General features: G+C 56.3%; 2 protein-coding genes across 17 annotated transcripts in view; one reads left to right on the top strand and one right to left on the bottom strand.

Moving 5' to 3' along the window:
* ADD1 (adducin 1) overlaps positions 1 to 6,184 on the top strand; it is an 87,262-nt gene extending 81,078 nt beyond the window's left edge. For 10 of the 13 annotated variants that reach the window (XM_019711481.2, XM_019711479.2, XM_074320439.1 and 7 more), the window contains 2 exons: positions 2,065 to 2,163; positions 4,274 to 6,184. In XM_019711481.2, coding sequence (XP_019567040.2) covers positions 2,065 to 2,163; positions 4,274 to 4,617 — 443 coding nt within the window. In that variant the 3' untranslated portion in view covers positions 4,618 to 6,184. Of the gene's footprint in view, positions 1 to 2,064; positions 2,164 to 2,789; positions 2,827 to 4,273 lie in introns of all 13 variants that reach the window. The other 3 variants (XM_074320482.1, XM_074320483.1, XM_019711484.2) reach the window with 2 other exon arrangements.
* A 367-nt stretch (positions 6,185 to 6,551) lies between these two features.
* MFSD10 (major facilitator superfamily domain containing 10) lies at positions 6,552 to 10,950 on the bottom strand. Of its 4 annotated transcripts, none has more exons than XM_074320524.1 (13): positions 10,516 to 10,950; positions 9,908 to 10,103; positions 9,702 to 9,798; positions 9,345 to 9,416; positions 8,861 to 9,019; positions 8,618 to 8,779; positions 8,238 to 8,346; positions 8,042 to 8,153; positions 7,731 to 7,839; positions 7,544 to 7,634; positions 7,374 to 7,421; positions 7,201 to 7,290; positions 6,552 to 6,976 (listed from the first exon to the last, which is right to left on the bottom strand). In XM_074320524.1, exons 2-13 carry the CDS (start codon positions 9,919 to 9,921, stop codon positions 6,861 to 6,863), a joined length of 1,179 nt encoding a protein of 392 aa, XP_074176625.1. In that variant the 5' UTR covers positions 9,922 to 10,103; positions 10,516 to 10,950; the 3' UTR covers positions 6,552 to 6,860. The 4 variants fall into 4 exon arrangements, with proteins under 4 accessions (XP_074176625.1, XP_074176628.1, XP_019567046.2 ...); XM_074320527.1 differs by having other exon boundaries at positions 9,908 to 10,106; XM_019711487.2 differs by having other exon boundaries at positions 9,345 to 9,448; positions 9,908 to 10,106; positions 10,516 to 10,949.
* Positions 10,951 to 14,087: the final 3,137 nt, after the last annotated feature.

A 14,087-nucleotide genomic window follows, 5' to 3' on the forward strand; every position in this document is an offset into this window, starting at 1 on the left:
GGTGGGCGGTGCTCCTGCCTCCAGCGGGACCTCCGTCCGCAGTGAGTGATCGGGACAGCCATCCGGACGGTCAGCGGAAGCCAGTCTCTGTGCACTTGAAGTCAGTCAGCACTTGGCCACATGCAGGACTTCTCTCTGAAAGTTGCACTGCGAGGCCTCCTTTGATTCGTACATTCTCATTAATACTCACGGGTCATTTCTGAGCAGTTACATTGCCAGGCGCCGTGAACGCTGCACCTGCATTTATTTCATCCAGTCCTCACAGTAACCCTGAGAGATGGGCCTGTTTCCACCAGTTAGAGAGTCAAAGCAGGTCCCCAAGAACAACGTTGTGCATCCCAGGAAGACCCTGGACACAGACGTGCTCCCTCCAGGAGGCTCACGCTGCCGTCTGCAGGGTGTTGAGCTGTAGCCACAAAGCTTCCCCTCACGTTGGAAGCGGGGACCACGCTTCTTCCTTGTTAGCCCCCTGGGAGTCAGCCTTCCTGAAGGGACGGCCCACAGGGTGCCGGGCGGCGGTTACCCTGCTGGGCCGATGGCGGTTGCCCTGGGAACTGCTCGTGGACAATCTCCGTTTTGCCCCAGGTTAAATTTTTTTAGTCTTGTTTTAGACCAACTAAATGCGTTATGTAGCTGCGATTGAAATTTGAGTTGTGCATAAAAACTCTTGCTGAATTGTTTTTCAGTATGTGTTATACTGTCACCGCCTGTCACTTTCTGTCAGCTGTGCATTGACATTAAGCCTCATGCACATCAGCCAGCTCAGGGGAGCCCGCTCTCCCAGCCAGCACAGCGAGCTCTGACTCCGATCGTCTGCCTTGAGTGGCGCACGCCACGCAGACAGCTCTGAGAGCCGTGGCGGCCACTGCCTGCCTCAGAGTAAGAGCTAGAGAGCTGTTGGGCCTCAGGCCTAATCCCAAATCCTGTGCACACGTGAGTGTATGTGTGCCCTTCGGACCAGACCCTCCCAGTGTCTGGGAAAGCTGGATTTCTTTTTTCTATTTTGACCTCATCTGCAAGACACAAGGTTCTGTTCATGGGAGGCTCCCATTGGGAGGGCAAGTAAGTGGATGGGACAGCCGTGCCCACGCTCTGTGAGTGGGAGTGCCGGCCAGGACCCTGCCAGGAGGACCCCGCCTGGCACTGGCCCTTGGCATGGGCGAGGGGGTGGTGGTGTACCGCAGGTAAAACTCCGGCTGGCTGCCAAGGTGAACACCTCAAGGAGAGGAAAGCGAGCCTCGGGCAGGAGGTGGAAAGACCACTGTACATAGACACCTGGTTTCTGGGAAGTAGCCGCAGGCCCTGGGGGCTTTGGGAGACAGGTCTGCCTCAGATCAGAGGCCCTGCTGATGGGAGCAGCTTGTTCAAAATACGGGCCTTCCTGATCCTACGCTAGTAATATACAAGTTTCAATGACAGAAGGAGAGTTAAGGAGTCAGGATAATACTGGGGTGTTTTTCCCTGATGAGAGGTAGACTGGGAACTTCCTGGATCCTGGGTTGTAGTCCCTGTAGTTTTTCCCCTGGCCCTTATCAGTATATTGTACTTGAGAAAAGGAAAATACGCAGTTGCCAAGTTTAAATTACTGGTAGAAAACGCTCTGCATAAAAAACTAAAACCTAAGTAATGCTTACAAATAGTCCTGTGAGGCGGCGAGGCAATGCAGGTGCTGGGGACCCAGGGCTGCCTGCTCAGCAGCACAAGAGGCGGGACGACGACGCGGCCAGGGGCTTCTCGTTAGGGGACAGAGGGCAGGCCAGGGGTCACCAGTGTGTTGCAGAGGCATCTCCAGCAGACTGTCTTGGGAATAAGAATAGAAATTAATTTTATATCCAGAGTTGGTTAAATCTTTCTGAAATTCAGATCCTCACCCCCTCTTTTGGGGAGGAATGTGGAAAAGGAAGGAGCCAGCCGTGGCTGTGAGCCCTTCTTGGTCCCTTGGATGCACTCCCGGAAGCCCTGTTCTCCTTGAGGCAGCTGATGGGCCGGGCAGGGGGCTGCCTGCCCTTGAGGAGGGTGAAGGCACATGGCAGTGTCTCCTTCTCACCTTGTGTTCACCTATAGAGAGTCCGGATGGGACCGGAGAGCAGAAAGAGAGCATTCCTCCGGAGCACCCTGCCGCCCCCCAAACTCCCCCCAGCACCCCCGTCAAGCTGGAGGAAGGTGAGCTCGGGGGTAGGGGCGAGTGCATGGCCCTGTGTTCACTGGCATCCATGGGGATCGGGGTGGGGCAGCTTGGTGTTTTTGTGGAAGGAGAGCGACTGTGTGGCAGTAGTTGAAGTGGCACTAACACGGACGTTTGCATTTGCATGGAAACCCGAGTTCCCCTGGCCCCCTCTGCTCCTGTGTGGGCTCTGTCCTGCGTAATTTGAGGCAAAACAGATTCGTTAGTGAGATGTCGCAACAAGGTGGGAGGCCGTAGTCTGCAGTTGGAACCCACCTTCGCTTATGTCGATTTCGCCCACTGCTTGCACATTTCCTAAACCTTACTCTGCTCGGATTTACGCCTCCGGAAACGTCTTCCATGCGTCTGGGCTACTCGCCACGTCAACCAGTCCATGCAGAGCGTGGCCTCCACTGGCCTGTCAGACCATGCAGTGCGTGTCTGTGGCGTGTGGCTTGTGTGTCTGTCCCTGGGTCTTGTACGTCGCGCTTCCCGTGTCTGTTGGGAGCCTGTGGCTCACCTCCCACCCCACTCTGTCCACAAGAATGGCCCGGCCATTCTCCTTCTGTAACCCAGTGGCTGTGACTGTACTTGTGCTTTTCTCTTCTTGTGGCTGCGTTGCCAGCGGGAGGTGGATGTGCTAAAGAGTACCTGTTACCATAGTAAGTACCGCGCCGTCCTGTTACCCTGTAAGTACCGCGCCTGGCCCTGTGCTGTCCAACCCCAGCTCCCCCGCGCTTTGCCTCATTCTCCTGCCTCTTTGTTGCTTGTTACGTTTTGTTTTCTGTTTATTCAGAATAAAAACAGAGGGCTGCCCACCCCCCGCCTTTGTACCCAGTTCCTCCATTCTGGGCAGTGGCCTTCCTGGGAGGGGCTCAGTCACCTGAGAGCTGTGTGGTGGGCAGCCTGCCCTCAGGGCTCCCACCGACCAAGGGGGTGGTTCTCAGAGCCCTGTGGGTCCCGAAAGTTCCAGAGGGCATGTTTGTCCTGTCAGCCTTCTCAAGACTCGTGATTGCTGGGTGGGGAGACCCAGATCCAGACTCGGTCCGGGCCCGGTGGGATTTTGCCACCTTCTGCATGGGGGTTGAATGGGTTTGGACCTTTGCTTAAACTCAGTGCTTGAGCTTAATTTGAGTCGAGCAGAAGAGTGACATTGGCACCATTTTTCAATGTGACATTTGGTCCAATGATGAAAGTTTCCCCGAGCGTCCACAGGAAGCCTCTGCATGCTTCAAAGAAGGACCCCTGACTTCCTCCTGCAGGGTGGGCGAGCTGGCCTCCCAGAGCCAAGCGCTAAGTTGTGTTGGGTCAGTGCCGTCACCTCCTGATGTCTGCCTCACCTTAAGTACTAAACCCTAATCTGCTCATCGCTTGTAACTTTGTAGGCTATTTTAAAAAATCTGCAAAATTGGTTTCCCTGGTCAGTGTGACTCTCTGGTGATGGGAACGTTCACTGCAAACCAGCCCTCCGGCTGTTTCTTTAAGGCTTTATGTTGTGTTCTTTTTGTTTCCATGTTCAGACTGTTCCATGGCTTGGTTTTTGCTCCTATCCCTTACCTTACATCGCATCCCCTTACCTTTCATTGATTCTCCCGACGTGGCTTTGATTTGTTTGCTGTTGATGTTGCACGTGGGTTTGGGAGTTACCTCACGGTTTTTTGCTCAGGCTGCCGGTGTTTTCCATGATTTTCTCTTTGGGGAGACCAGGTGTTGTGGACCCAAATTTAGTCTTAATTTCAGGACTTCTAATACATGCCCTTTAGGGTTCTAGAGCAAACCTCGTTTCAAGAGTTTAACGCAGACCATTTACCCCGAAAATGTTCCCAGCTGGCCTTGACCACTCTGGGGACAGAGGCCTTGGGACTGAGCCCGCTTTTGTCAGCAACTTCCAGGAGGAGGAGCTAAACCCACCACGATGCAGTCTGGTGTGCGATGGGCCGCATCCAGCCTCCCGTTAGAGTGGAACTGACTTAGTTTCTTATTCTCGTTTTGGTAAAACCCTGCAGTCAGTACAGTGGCAGTTTCTGTGCAGGGCCTGGCCTCCCAGGAGGCCCCGCTTTGGGGCCTGGGCAGGTGCCTTTAACGCCCTCTCTCCCGCCCGCCCACCAGACCTGCCGCCGGAGCCCATTTCCGGAGACGACAGTGATGCCGCCACTTTTAAGCCAACTCTCCCTGACCTGTCCCCTGATGAGCCTTCAGAAGCGCTTGGCTTCCCGACATCGGAGAAGGAGGAAGAGGGCCTTTGTGAAGCCCGTGGCCCTCCAGACCCCACCAGGTCCCCCCCAGTGGCCAGCCCCGAGCCAGCCCCAGCCCAAGTGGCTGAAGAGGCCGCCTCCCCAGCTGCCGATGACCCCGGCAGCGATGGGTCTCCAGGCAAGTCCCCGTCCAAGAAGAAGAAGAAATTCCGCACCCCCTCCTTCCTGAAGAAGAGTAAGAAGAAAGGCGACTGCTGAAGGCCCGTCTCGCACAGACCGATGCCACCACTGTCCCCAATTGTGTCCTGTGTTGTCGTCTTGTGTGATGGAATGCAAACAACCCTCCCCTCCATGTAGCTAGAGCTCCCCTCCCGCTGTGACCAGCCCCATGCGGACGGCGCTAACGTGCGCTCAGGGACCTTCCCGGGGCCCTCAGCCTCAGGTCCTGCGGGAGACCTGGTCCCCATGTCCCCCTCCGCGACCTCTCAGCCTGCTCCTCAGTGACGCACTCTCCCCAGGGCGTTAAGTCGTCGGTCTGGCTGGACGGACAGAGTCCTGCCGGTCTGCCCTTGACCTTTCTTGCTCTCCTGTCGTGAAGTGACCTGTGCTGTCTGCTAGGCTCCCCTTGACCCCAAGGCCTCAGGTGACTGAATCAGATGCTTCCTGCTGGCATTACCTCCTCAGTGATCGCACTTTGTTCATACACAAAGCCTCAGCCCTGTGAAAACACCCGTGTGCCTGCCAGGGGCCCAGGGCACCGTGCCGGCCTTCGAGAGGCGCGTTGGGGCTGAGCCGGACACCCAGCAGCAGACAGGCCTGTGGACACCCTCTGCAACGTATGCACGGTCTCCCCGATTACCCCGCGGCCAAAACCCGTCAGGGCTCAGTTTCTCACTCACTGCGATCTCTAGATGCCTGTCATGGGGAAGGTACATCAGGAGGGGGAAGAATCCTTTCTAGAATTTTCTTTCAGCAGATTTGTAGTTCACCCTATCTTTCTGACTGAACGTGAAGGGCCACTTTTTGCTTTAGTTTGCTCAAGGGCCTGCCGCAGACTGCTGTAGAACAGCATTCACCTGGTGGGGGGACCTTTCACTACTGAAAAGGATCTACTCTTCCCTTAACTCAGCCTGAGATACCCTGGTTTTGATAAAGGGTAGCTCAAGGCAGAAGTTGGCCCTGGTGGTCCCCACCTGACATCATGCCCCCCGTCACGCATGGAGCCCTCACTTGCTCTCCTTTCCTCACCGGTGTCAATTTTCACTTAACTCAGATCTCTGGAAAAAGCGTAAAGCTGCTTAGTGGGAACTAGCAGGTGGCCAGATGGACTCCTGAGGTGACTCGTTCTAGGAGCTGCCCGGTGCCAGCCTGAGGAGGTGCGGGCAAGCCTGCCTGTCCCCAAGACAGGCCCCCTGGGCAGGGGGAGGGGCCCTTGGTGGACCTGGTGCAAGACGAGGGCTCAGGTCCCACGGACTGGACACCCAAGCAGGACCTGAGGCTGGCTGCATGGCACCGACCACTGCTTCGAGCTTACTGACAAGCAAGCTGCTTTTCTTCTGTGTCGTTTTGTCGCCAAGGTATGTTCAAGTTCCCACCGTCACCCTGTCCTTCCGTTAACCGTGGACTCTTCCTTTGTCCCTTCCTTTTCCCCACATATGCATTGAATTTAATTTTACTTTTGTAGTTTATTTTAACTCTTTGTATTACAACATGAAGTGTAGTCGCATATATGGACACAGGCTTGGGAGGGCAGGCCTGCGTCCGTCCTTCATTGTAACACGTTTTACTCACAAATAAAATTGTTTAAGCAGTTTCCTTGTCTAAACCTGGGAAGCAGTTTTACATTTTAATTCCTTTTCTTCGTCCTTTTAAAATAGAACTTTACGCAAGTTTGTCTCATGTCCCAAAAAAGACCCCAAAGCGGGTCTCCCTCCCCCCACTTTCTCTCCCCCCCACTCCGGTTCAAGCCGTTGTTTCTCAGTGTAGTTGTGTAGGACGCAGCTCCCTGGCCCATGTTGGTGTCACCTGGCCGGTGCTGACCCATCTTGGAGGGGCCTGCATCTGACTTCCTCCCTTCGCCATGTGCAGAAGACACAGGCTGGGCCGGGCCCTCTGGTCTGCAGGCTCGAGAGCCATCCCACTCTCCCCGGGGGTGGTGTGTGTTCAGGGAAGCCGTGCACTGGAAAAAGGCACTTGGTATAAAATAGCTGCTTTATTTTGTCATTCAGATGCCAGACGGACACCCTGTGTTGCTGGGTGGAAAACCAGCAAATCAAAAGCCCGGAAGGTTTCGGAATCCCTGGCCCCACTCTGTGCAGTAGGCAGGGCTGCCCAGGTCCCTCTCACCAGGGAGTAGGAAGAGGAGTGTCAGGCCCCCTGGACCTCCCTGGCTTGAGCTCCAGGGATAAGGGAAGGGTCAGGCCGGCAGTGGGGAGTGGTCTTGGCCCGAGCCTTCCACTTTTCTGCCTCAGCTCCCCCAGCCTGAGGCTGGGCTGGCTCAGCTACTCGGCCTTGAGTGTCTGTGCTGGAGGTCTCAGATTCCGCAGAAGGAGGAAGGGGAGCAGGAAGAGTCCTGAGCACACGGTGAAGCAGGCCGGGGCCCCCGCCAGCCAGTATCCTGGGGAGAGACAGCCTGAGCAGTGACCTGGACCCCCACCCCTACCCCCTACCTAGCAGCGCGAGGATGGGAGGGCTGAGCTGTGGGGTTAAGTGCCCGGAACTGAATAGGCAGGAGCAGACGCAGGCCGCTGACAGAGGCCTGCACCAGGAGCCAGCAGCCCCCCCGGGGGCTGGCCACCAAGGGTGCACAGTGCGCCCCAAGTGCTATTCAACCGCCCTCACCTGAGGCAGCCACCATGGGCCCCACCGCTCTGGCCAGGGCACCCAGACTCCGAAGCGTGCCCATGACTGTGCCCTTCTGCCCAGGTGAACCTGTATGGGAGGGGACAGACCATCAGGTGCCAGCCAGCCTCCCACCTGGGACGGCCTCAGTCAAAAAAAAAAGGGCTTCTCACCATAGCCGGCGACCACGGAAGACAGGCAGGGCACCACAACAGCAGCAGCTGGCAGGGGACATCAGTGAGGCGCCCGTGAGCCCAGAGGAGAGCCAGCGGGCTTGGGAGCTGGAGGGATTCGCAGCCACCAGCCCCCTACTGCGCCCCTCACCCTGGCAGGGCTCACTCACCGAAGGAGTAGAGCAGCAGTCCCAGTCCCAGCACGGGCAGCGTGTGCCCCCAGCCGATGAGGAGGAAGGCGGGAACCAGCAACAGGATGGCCTGTGGGCGGGCACAGCGGACCTTAGGACCCACCCCTATTGCTCCAGCAGAGCCCAGCATACCGCCTGCCCCCCACTTCCGGGGGAGCCTCCATACCCGTTTCACAGCTGCAATTTCCCGGCCAGGGCTGATCCGCCGGGCGTAGGCGCCCTGGATGGTGGCCATGGTGAGGCCGATGAAGAAAAACATCTTTCCCTGCTGCAGGCTGAGGGGGGGTGGTGGCCCTTAGCGCCCAGCCCTGCTGGCCAGCTGCCCACCCCTGCTCCAACACGCAAAGCCAGGGAGCCTGGGTGACAGTCACCGCCCGCCCGTTTCCTGGGCTGGGCCCCAGGGGATGGGCCCGGGCAGGAGCCAGCCCTGGAGGGGGGGTCCCCAGGCAGGGTCCTTCGAGGGGCCCACACTCCCACCTGCTGAACTGGAAGCGCTGGTGTGCAAGGAAGCTCAGCGTGTACTCCAGGCCCGAGAACAGGAAGAGGTAGAGGAAGTAGACCAGGCCGAGGCGGCGTAGGTGGCTGAGCCCTGGAGCAGCGGGAAGGGCTGTGAGCTGTGAGGGTCCACAGCTCCACGCAGCCGGGCCCACCCTCGGGAGGGGCCATGCCTTACTTTCTCCAGAGGGTGGGTCCTGGCCCCGGGCCACAGCTGAGAAGCGGAGCAGGGCCAGGGGGCTGAGCAGGTCGGCAGCAGCTCGGAACCCCAGGGTGATGGAGGGCGCCTGGAGGGAGCAGAACTGGAGAGGCCTGCGGGGGGCTGGAGGCTCCCCTGGCAGCCTGGGAACAGGTGTGACCTGAACCTGCTCAGCACCTGCGCCCTGCAGGTCCCCAGCCAGCCTGGCCTTCAGTCCACCTGCCAGGCCTAGAGGACAGCAGGAGAGGACAGCCCAGCCTGCCTGGCACCTGGGAGTGGCACAGGATGGGCATCCTGTACGCCCATGGGACCAAGACCCCAGCCCGGGACCTGTCAGAAGTTTCTGCGTCCCACCTTACCCGCTTCTCCGGGGGCAGCGTCTCCGGCAGGAAGCAGAAGAGGAACAGCAGGTCAGAGACTGCGAAGAGCAGGGCCAGCCAGGGCGCCATCTCCACGGGCAGGGACGCGCCCAGCATGGGACCCAGTGTGAAGCCCAGCGAAAAGGCCACCCCGATGACTGCCTGCGGAGGAGGCCGCCTGAGCCAGGAGGGAGACCTGAGCCCTGGAGGCCCCCGGCCCCTCATCCCCGTGTGCGCACTCACCATGCCTCGGCTGCGGGCCGGAGGTGAGCCCAGGTCGGCGACGATGGCTGTGGAGAGGCTGACATTCCCCTTGCTGATGCCACCGATCACCCTGGATGCCAGGAAGGCCGCGAAGCTCTCCGAGGCAGCCCACACAGCGTACGAGGTGGCCAGACCTGCCTGCATCAGGGCAGGGCCAAAGGGCAGGCACGGTCACTTGAAGCCGGGAGGGGCCCAGAAGCTGGGCCAGCAAACCCAGCAACACCCCTGGGATCCTGCCCTGTTCTGGGATAGCCAAGGGCCACTTGTGTTCCCATTGTCCCGTGGGTGCAGGAGCAGCTGCAGGACAGCCTGGCTTAGACACAAGCTACCGCCCCATCAAGCACCACCCCCAGGTGGCCAATGAGGGGCCCACAGCTGACCCCTTGCTCCCCAGAGAGCTGCTGGCAGGGCAGGAGAAGGCTGTATGCTCCTGCCCTCCCCGCCAGCCTATGGGCACCCATACCAGGGACAGCAGCATCATCGGGCGCCTCCCCAGGCAGTCTGAGATGGCTCCCGTGAGCGGTGCTGTGAGGAACTGCAAGACGGAGAAGACCGAGCCAATCAGACCTGGAAGACAGAGGTCATGGTCACCACACCTCATGCTCAGTCCCCAAGGGTCTGGTCACACTGGCCCTGTACTCCCAGGCCATGGACCTGAAACGGAAGTGGCTCCAATACAGTGGATGGACACTCAGTAAGCAGAGAGGGAGCACAAAGGCATGGACAAGGACCTGGCATTGACAGGACCCCAGGGAAGGAGGGAAGGGAAGGAGGGAAGATAGGACGCTAGGGGCCTCCAGCGTGGGGCTCAGGGCCATACCTCCGAACAGGACACTGTTGTACCTCTTCTCCACTGGCATCCCGATGGCTGCAGCAAACCAGTCCACCCCTCGCTGCCACGAGCCATAGAGAGGGTCCTGGGGGACAAGGTAAGGTGACAAGGGCTGGGGAAGTCCCTGACGGGCCAAGGGCAGTGGGCAGCCACTGTGGGGGTCAGGGGCATCAGGACACGGGGGGTGGGCTCACGCGGGCTCGGCCATGGCTCTCCAGCAGGCCAGGCAGCAGGGGAAGCAGCAGAGTGAAGGCCAGCAGGTCCAGCAGGAGGCCGAGGAAGACCACAGTGACCACGCGCGCCTCGGACGCCAGCTGCTGGCGGATGGGTGGGCGCGGAGTGCAGCTCCCGCCGGCTCCCCAGCCCATGATGGGGGCGCTCCGATCCGGCCTGCTGGGGGTGTGGTGGGTCTGCATGAGGGCACCTCGGTACCCCAGCCCCAGATGCCTACCCTACCACGGGGAAAACTGAGTCCCCAGCTACCGGCATGCCCCAGCCAGCTAAGCGAGCACCCCGTCACACAACACGAGGGTCCTTCTGTGCACCCTCTCTCTGACCGCCAGCAGGAAACTCAGGCTGCGGGGATTGCGCAAGGAAACCACAGCCACCGAGGCCAACCGTCCCAAGGGGCTGGGGTGGGGGCATCGCGGCCCCAGGCAGCACCCCACCCCACCCCACCCCGCCGCCCCACGTCGTCCTGCGCAGCTGGCAGGGAAACTGAGGCCCGGTGGAGGGCGGGATCTCTGCGGACTAGGAGGGCATCCCCGAGCACCGAGGAACACAACCCAAGCCAGTCCCGTACCCGGGCTCGCCTGCTGGGCGGGGTCGCGGAACGCACACTGGACGCTGGAGTTCCCCGCCGGGAACCACGCGCCCCGCTCCGCCCCGAATCTGGTGCGGCCGACGGACTGACGGATGGATGGGTAGAGGGACGCGGAAGGGACCGCCTGGCACGCTGCCGGCGGCGGGGCGGGCGCTCAGATCACGCCACGCCCCCGGAAGTGGCGGTCTGCGCGCTCGCTCTTCCTGCTGGAGCGGTCTCAGCTCGCAGGCGGGCGCGGCAGGCAGGCCTTCGATTCTCCGGTTCTACCCCGCCGCCCGGGCCCCAGGCCACTGCTGGGTGGTGGCGCCCCTGCGAGGCTCCAGGCTACGTCCAGGACGGGGTCTGGCAGCAGCGTCCGGCGGGTCGTGGACCTATTTCTGCAGGGCCGATGCGGCCCGAGACCCCTTTCAAGGGTCGCTGGGGACGGGGTAGAGGTCTCCTGCCACCCATCCCGCAGTTGCTGAAATCTGGCGCTGGAGAGGGCGGGTTCACAACCGAATGTGTTGACAGGCCACATTCCCATTTGCCCCCCAACCTCTGCCCGACGGGGGCGACCCTCTCTCCAAGGACCTCTAGGCCTTGGGTCCTCTCCCCTGCAGGGCTGTATGGTGGGGCCCATTCCTGGGGTCCTCATTGCAGCCTCCACTGCCAGTTTGGGTGCCTTACCACAGACTGTCATCCACCAATACAGCAGCCCCAGCCTGGGGCTGGCAGCGTGTGGCTTTGACCACACATGGGAATCTGGGTTGGACTGTTTCTTCTTGTGGGGCTGAGCCTGAAGTCCCAGGCAGGTGGAAAGAGGGACCTGAGGTCAGGAACAGAGACCACTGAAAGCCACAGGCTCCAGCTGCCATGTGGGCCGCTCCTCCTGGGGTCACGGGAAGGAGCTGTTGCTCTCCTTGGGGCACACTCACACCTGGCCCAGGGCTGGAGTAGGAGACCCCAGAGCAGCTGAACGAGCTCTGGACATCAGCACCTGGCCAGCACCACCTTCACTTCCCTTGCATCTTCTAAAATTCAGGCCACTCGCCAACCCTAACCGGAAACTAATGGGGAAGGTAGTTCTAGGAAATGAAGTTCACCTTCCAAGGTGACGTGTGACCAAGCACCAGTCCACTCTGGTCAGCTTGGCAGCCACACACCCCTCTTTATACTACAAGCAGAAGAAAACCCACTAGCTCTCTCCCCAAAGAAGACTCGACGTCTCTTTTCCACGCTTGGGTGATGTTCATTTTCTCCCAGGTGAGCCATGCTCCCGCTTTGAGTAGCCTGTAACTTGAGATGGAAGATTTACTTCGTTAACACTTCTTACATTAGATGATAGAGGAATGGCAGAGGGGAAGGAAGAGGGTTGGATAATACATATGCAAATGTATTCATACCGCAATGCTAACAGTCTTGCTCTAGGCACCTAATGGTCTTTCACTTCCCGCAGCCCACACCAGACTTTGGGGCCTGGCAGACAACACGCGGATGGTCCTTTGTTCTTTTTATTTTATTTTATTAGTTTCAGGTGTACAAAACAACATAATGATTAGACATTTACACCCCTCACAAAGTGATAGCCCCCCCAAGTCTACTACCCCTCTGACATCGTATGTAGGTGCTACAATTCCATTGACTCTATTCCCTATGCTGTACTTTATGTCCTGTGAATATGAACACACACACAGGTGTACACACACACACACACACACACACACACACACGAGTATATTGGAGTTGACATTCAGTATTGTTCTACTTCAGCTTCAGGTGCACAGCGCACTGGTGAGGCATCTACACAGTCTGTGAAGTGATCCCCCCGATAAGTCCAGTACCCATCTGGCACCCCACATAATCTGTACAACATTATTGATTATATTCCTCAAACTGTATTTCACATCCCCATGACTATTTTGTGATTACCAATTTGTGCTTTCTAATCCCCTCACCTTCTCCCCATCCCCCAACCTCCCCTCCCATCTAGCAACCATCAGTTTTTTTCTCTGTATCTCTGAGTCTATTTCTGTTTTGTTTGCTCATTTATTCTGTTCTTTAGATTCCACATATAAGTGAGACCATATGGTATTTGTATCTCTGTCTGACTTATTTCACTTATCATAATAGGGTATTGCAAATGGTAAGATTTCATTCTTTTTATGGTAGAGTAATACTCCACTGTACGAATGTACCACAATTTCTTCATCCAATCGTCTATTGATAGGTATTTCGGTTTCAGCTATTGTGACTAGCGCTGTGGTAAACATAGGAGTTTATCACATGTATATGTATATGTATATACATATATACATATATACACACATACGTATATACACACATACATATACATATACACACACACACACACATATATATATACACACACACACATATATTTTTACACACATATACATGTTTTCAAATTAGTGTTTTGGGTTTCTTTGGATAAATACCCAGGAGTAGAATTGCTGCGTCATAAAGTAGGTTCTATTTTTAATTTTTTAAGGACCCTCCATACAGTTTTCCATAGAGGCTGCACCAATTTGCAATCCCAACAGTGAACGATGGTTCCCTTTTCTCCACAGCCTCGCCAATACTTGTTGTCTGTTGATTTATTGGTGATAGTTATTCTGACAGGTGTGAGGTGGTATCACATTGCGGTTTTTATTTGCATTTCTCTAATGATTAGTGATGTTGAGCATTTTTTCATATGTCTGTTGGCCATCTGTATGTCCTCTTTGGAGAAACGTCTCTTCATGTCCTCTGCCCATTTTTAAGTTGCATTGTTTGTTTTTTGTTGTTGAGTTGTATGAGTTTTTTTTAAAATAAATTTTGGATATTAGATGTATCATTGGCAAATATCTTCTCCCACTCAGTAGGATGTCTTTTTGTTTTGTTGATGGTTTCCTTTGCTGCGAAAAGACTTTTTAGTTTGATGTAGTCCTATTTGTTTATTTTTTTTCTTTAATTTCCCTTGCCTGAGGTAACGTATCAGTAAAAATATTATTAAGGATAATGTCTGAGAGTTTATTTCCTATTTTTTCTTCTAGGAGTTTTATGGTTTGGGGGCTTACATTTAAGTCTTTAATCCATTTTGAGTGGTCCAGTTTCATTTTTTGTATCTGTCCAGTTTTCCCAGCACCATTTATTAAATAGACTGTCGTTACCCTAATGTAAATTCTTGCTTCCTTTGTCATAGATTAAATGACCATATAGGCATGGATTTATTTCTGGGCTTTCTATTCTGTTCCATGGATCTATGTGTCTATTTTTATGCCAATACCATGCTGTTTTGATTACTATAGCCTTGTAGGTAGCATGATACCTCCCGCTTTATTCTTTCTTTTTTTTTATTGGGGAACATTGGGGAACAACGTGTTTCTCCAGGGCCCATCAACTCCAAATTGTTGTCCTTCAACCTAGTTGTGGAGGGCGCAGCTCAGCTCCAAGTCCAGTTGCCATTTTCAATCTTTAGTTGCAGGGGCTCAGCCCATGATCCCATGCAGGAATTGAACCGACCACCTTGTTGCTGAGAGCTCGCACTCTAACCAGCTGAGACATCTGGTCGC

This window comes from Rhinolophus sinicus, linkage group LG02 (genome assembly GCF_036562045.2).
Source record: "Rhinolophus sinicus isolate RSC01 linkage group LG02, ASM3656204v1, whole genome shotgun sequence".
Lineage (NCBI taxonomy): Eukaryota > Metazoa > Chordata > Mammalia > Chiroptera > Rhinolophidae > Rhinolophus > Rhinolophus sinicus.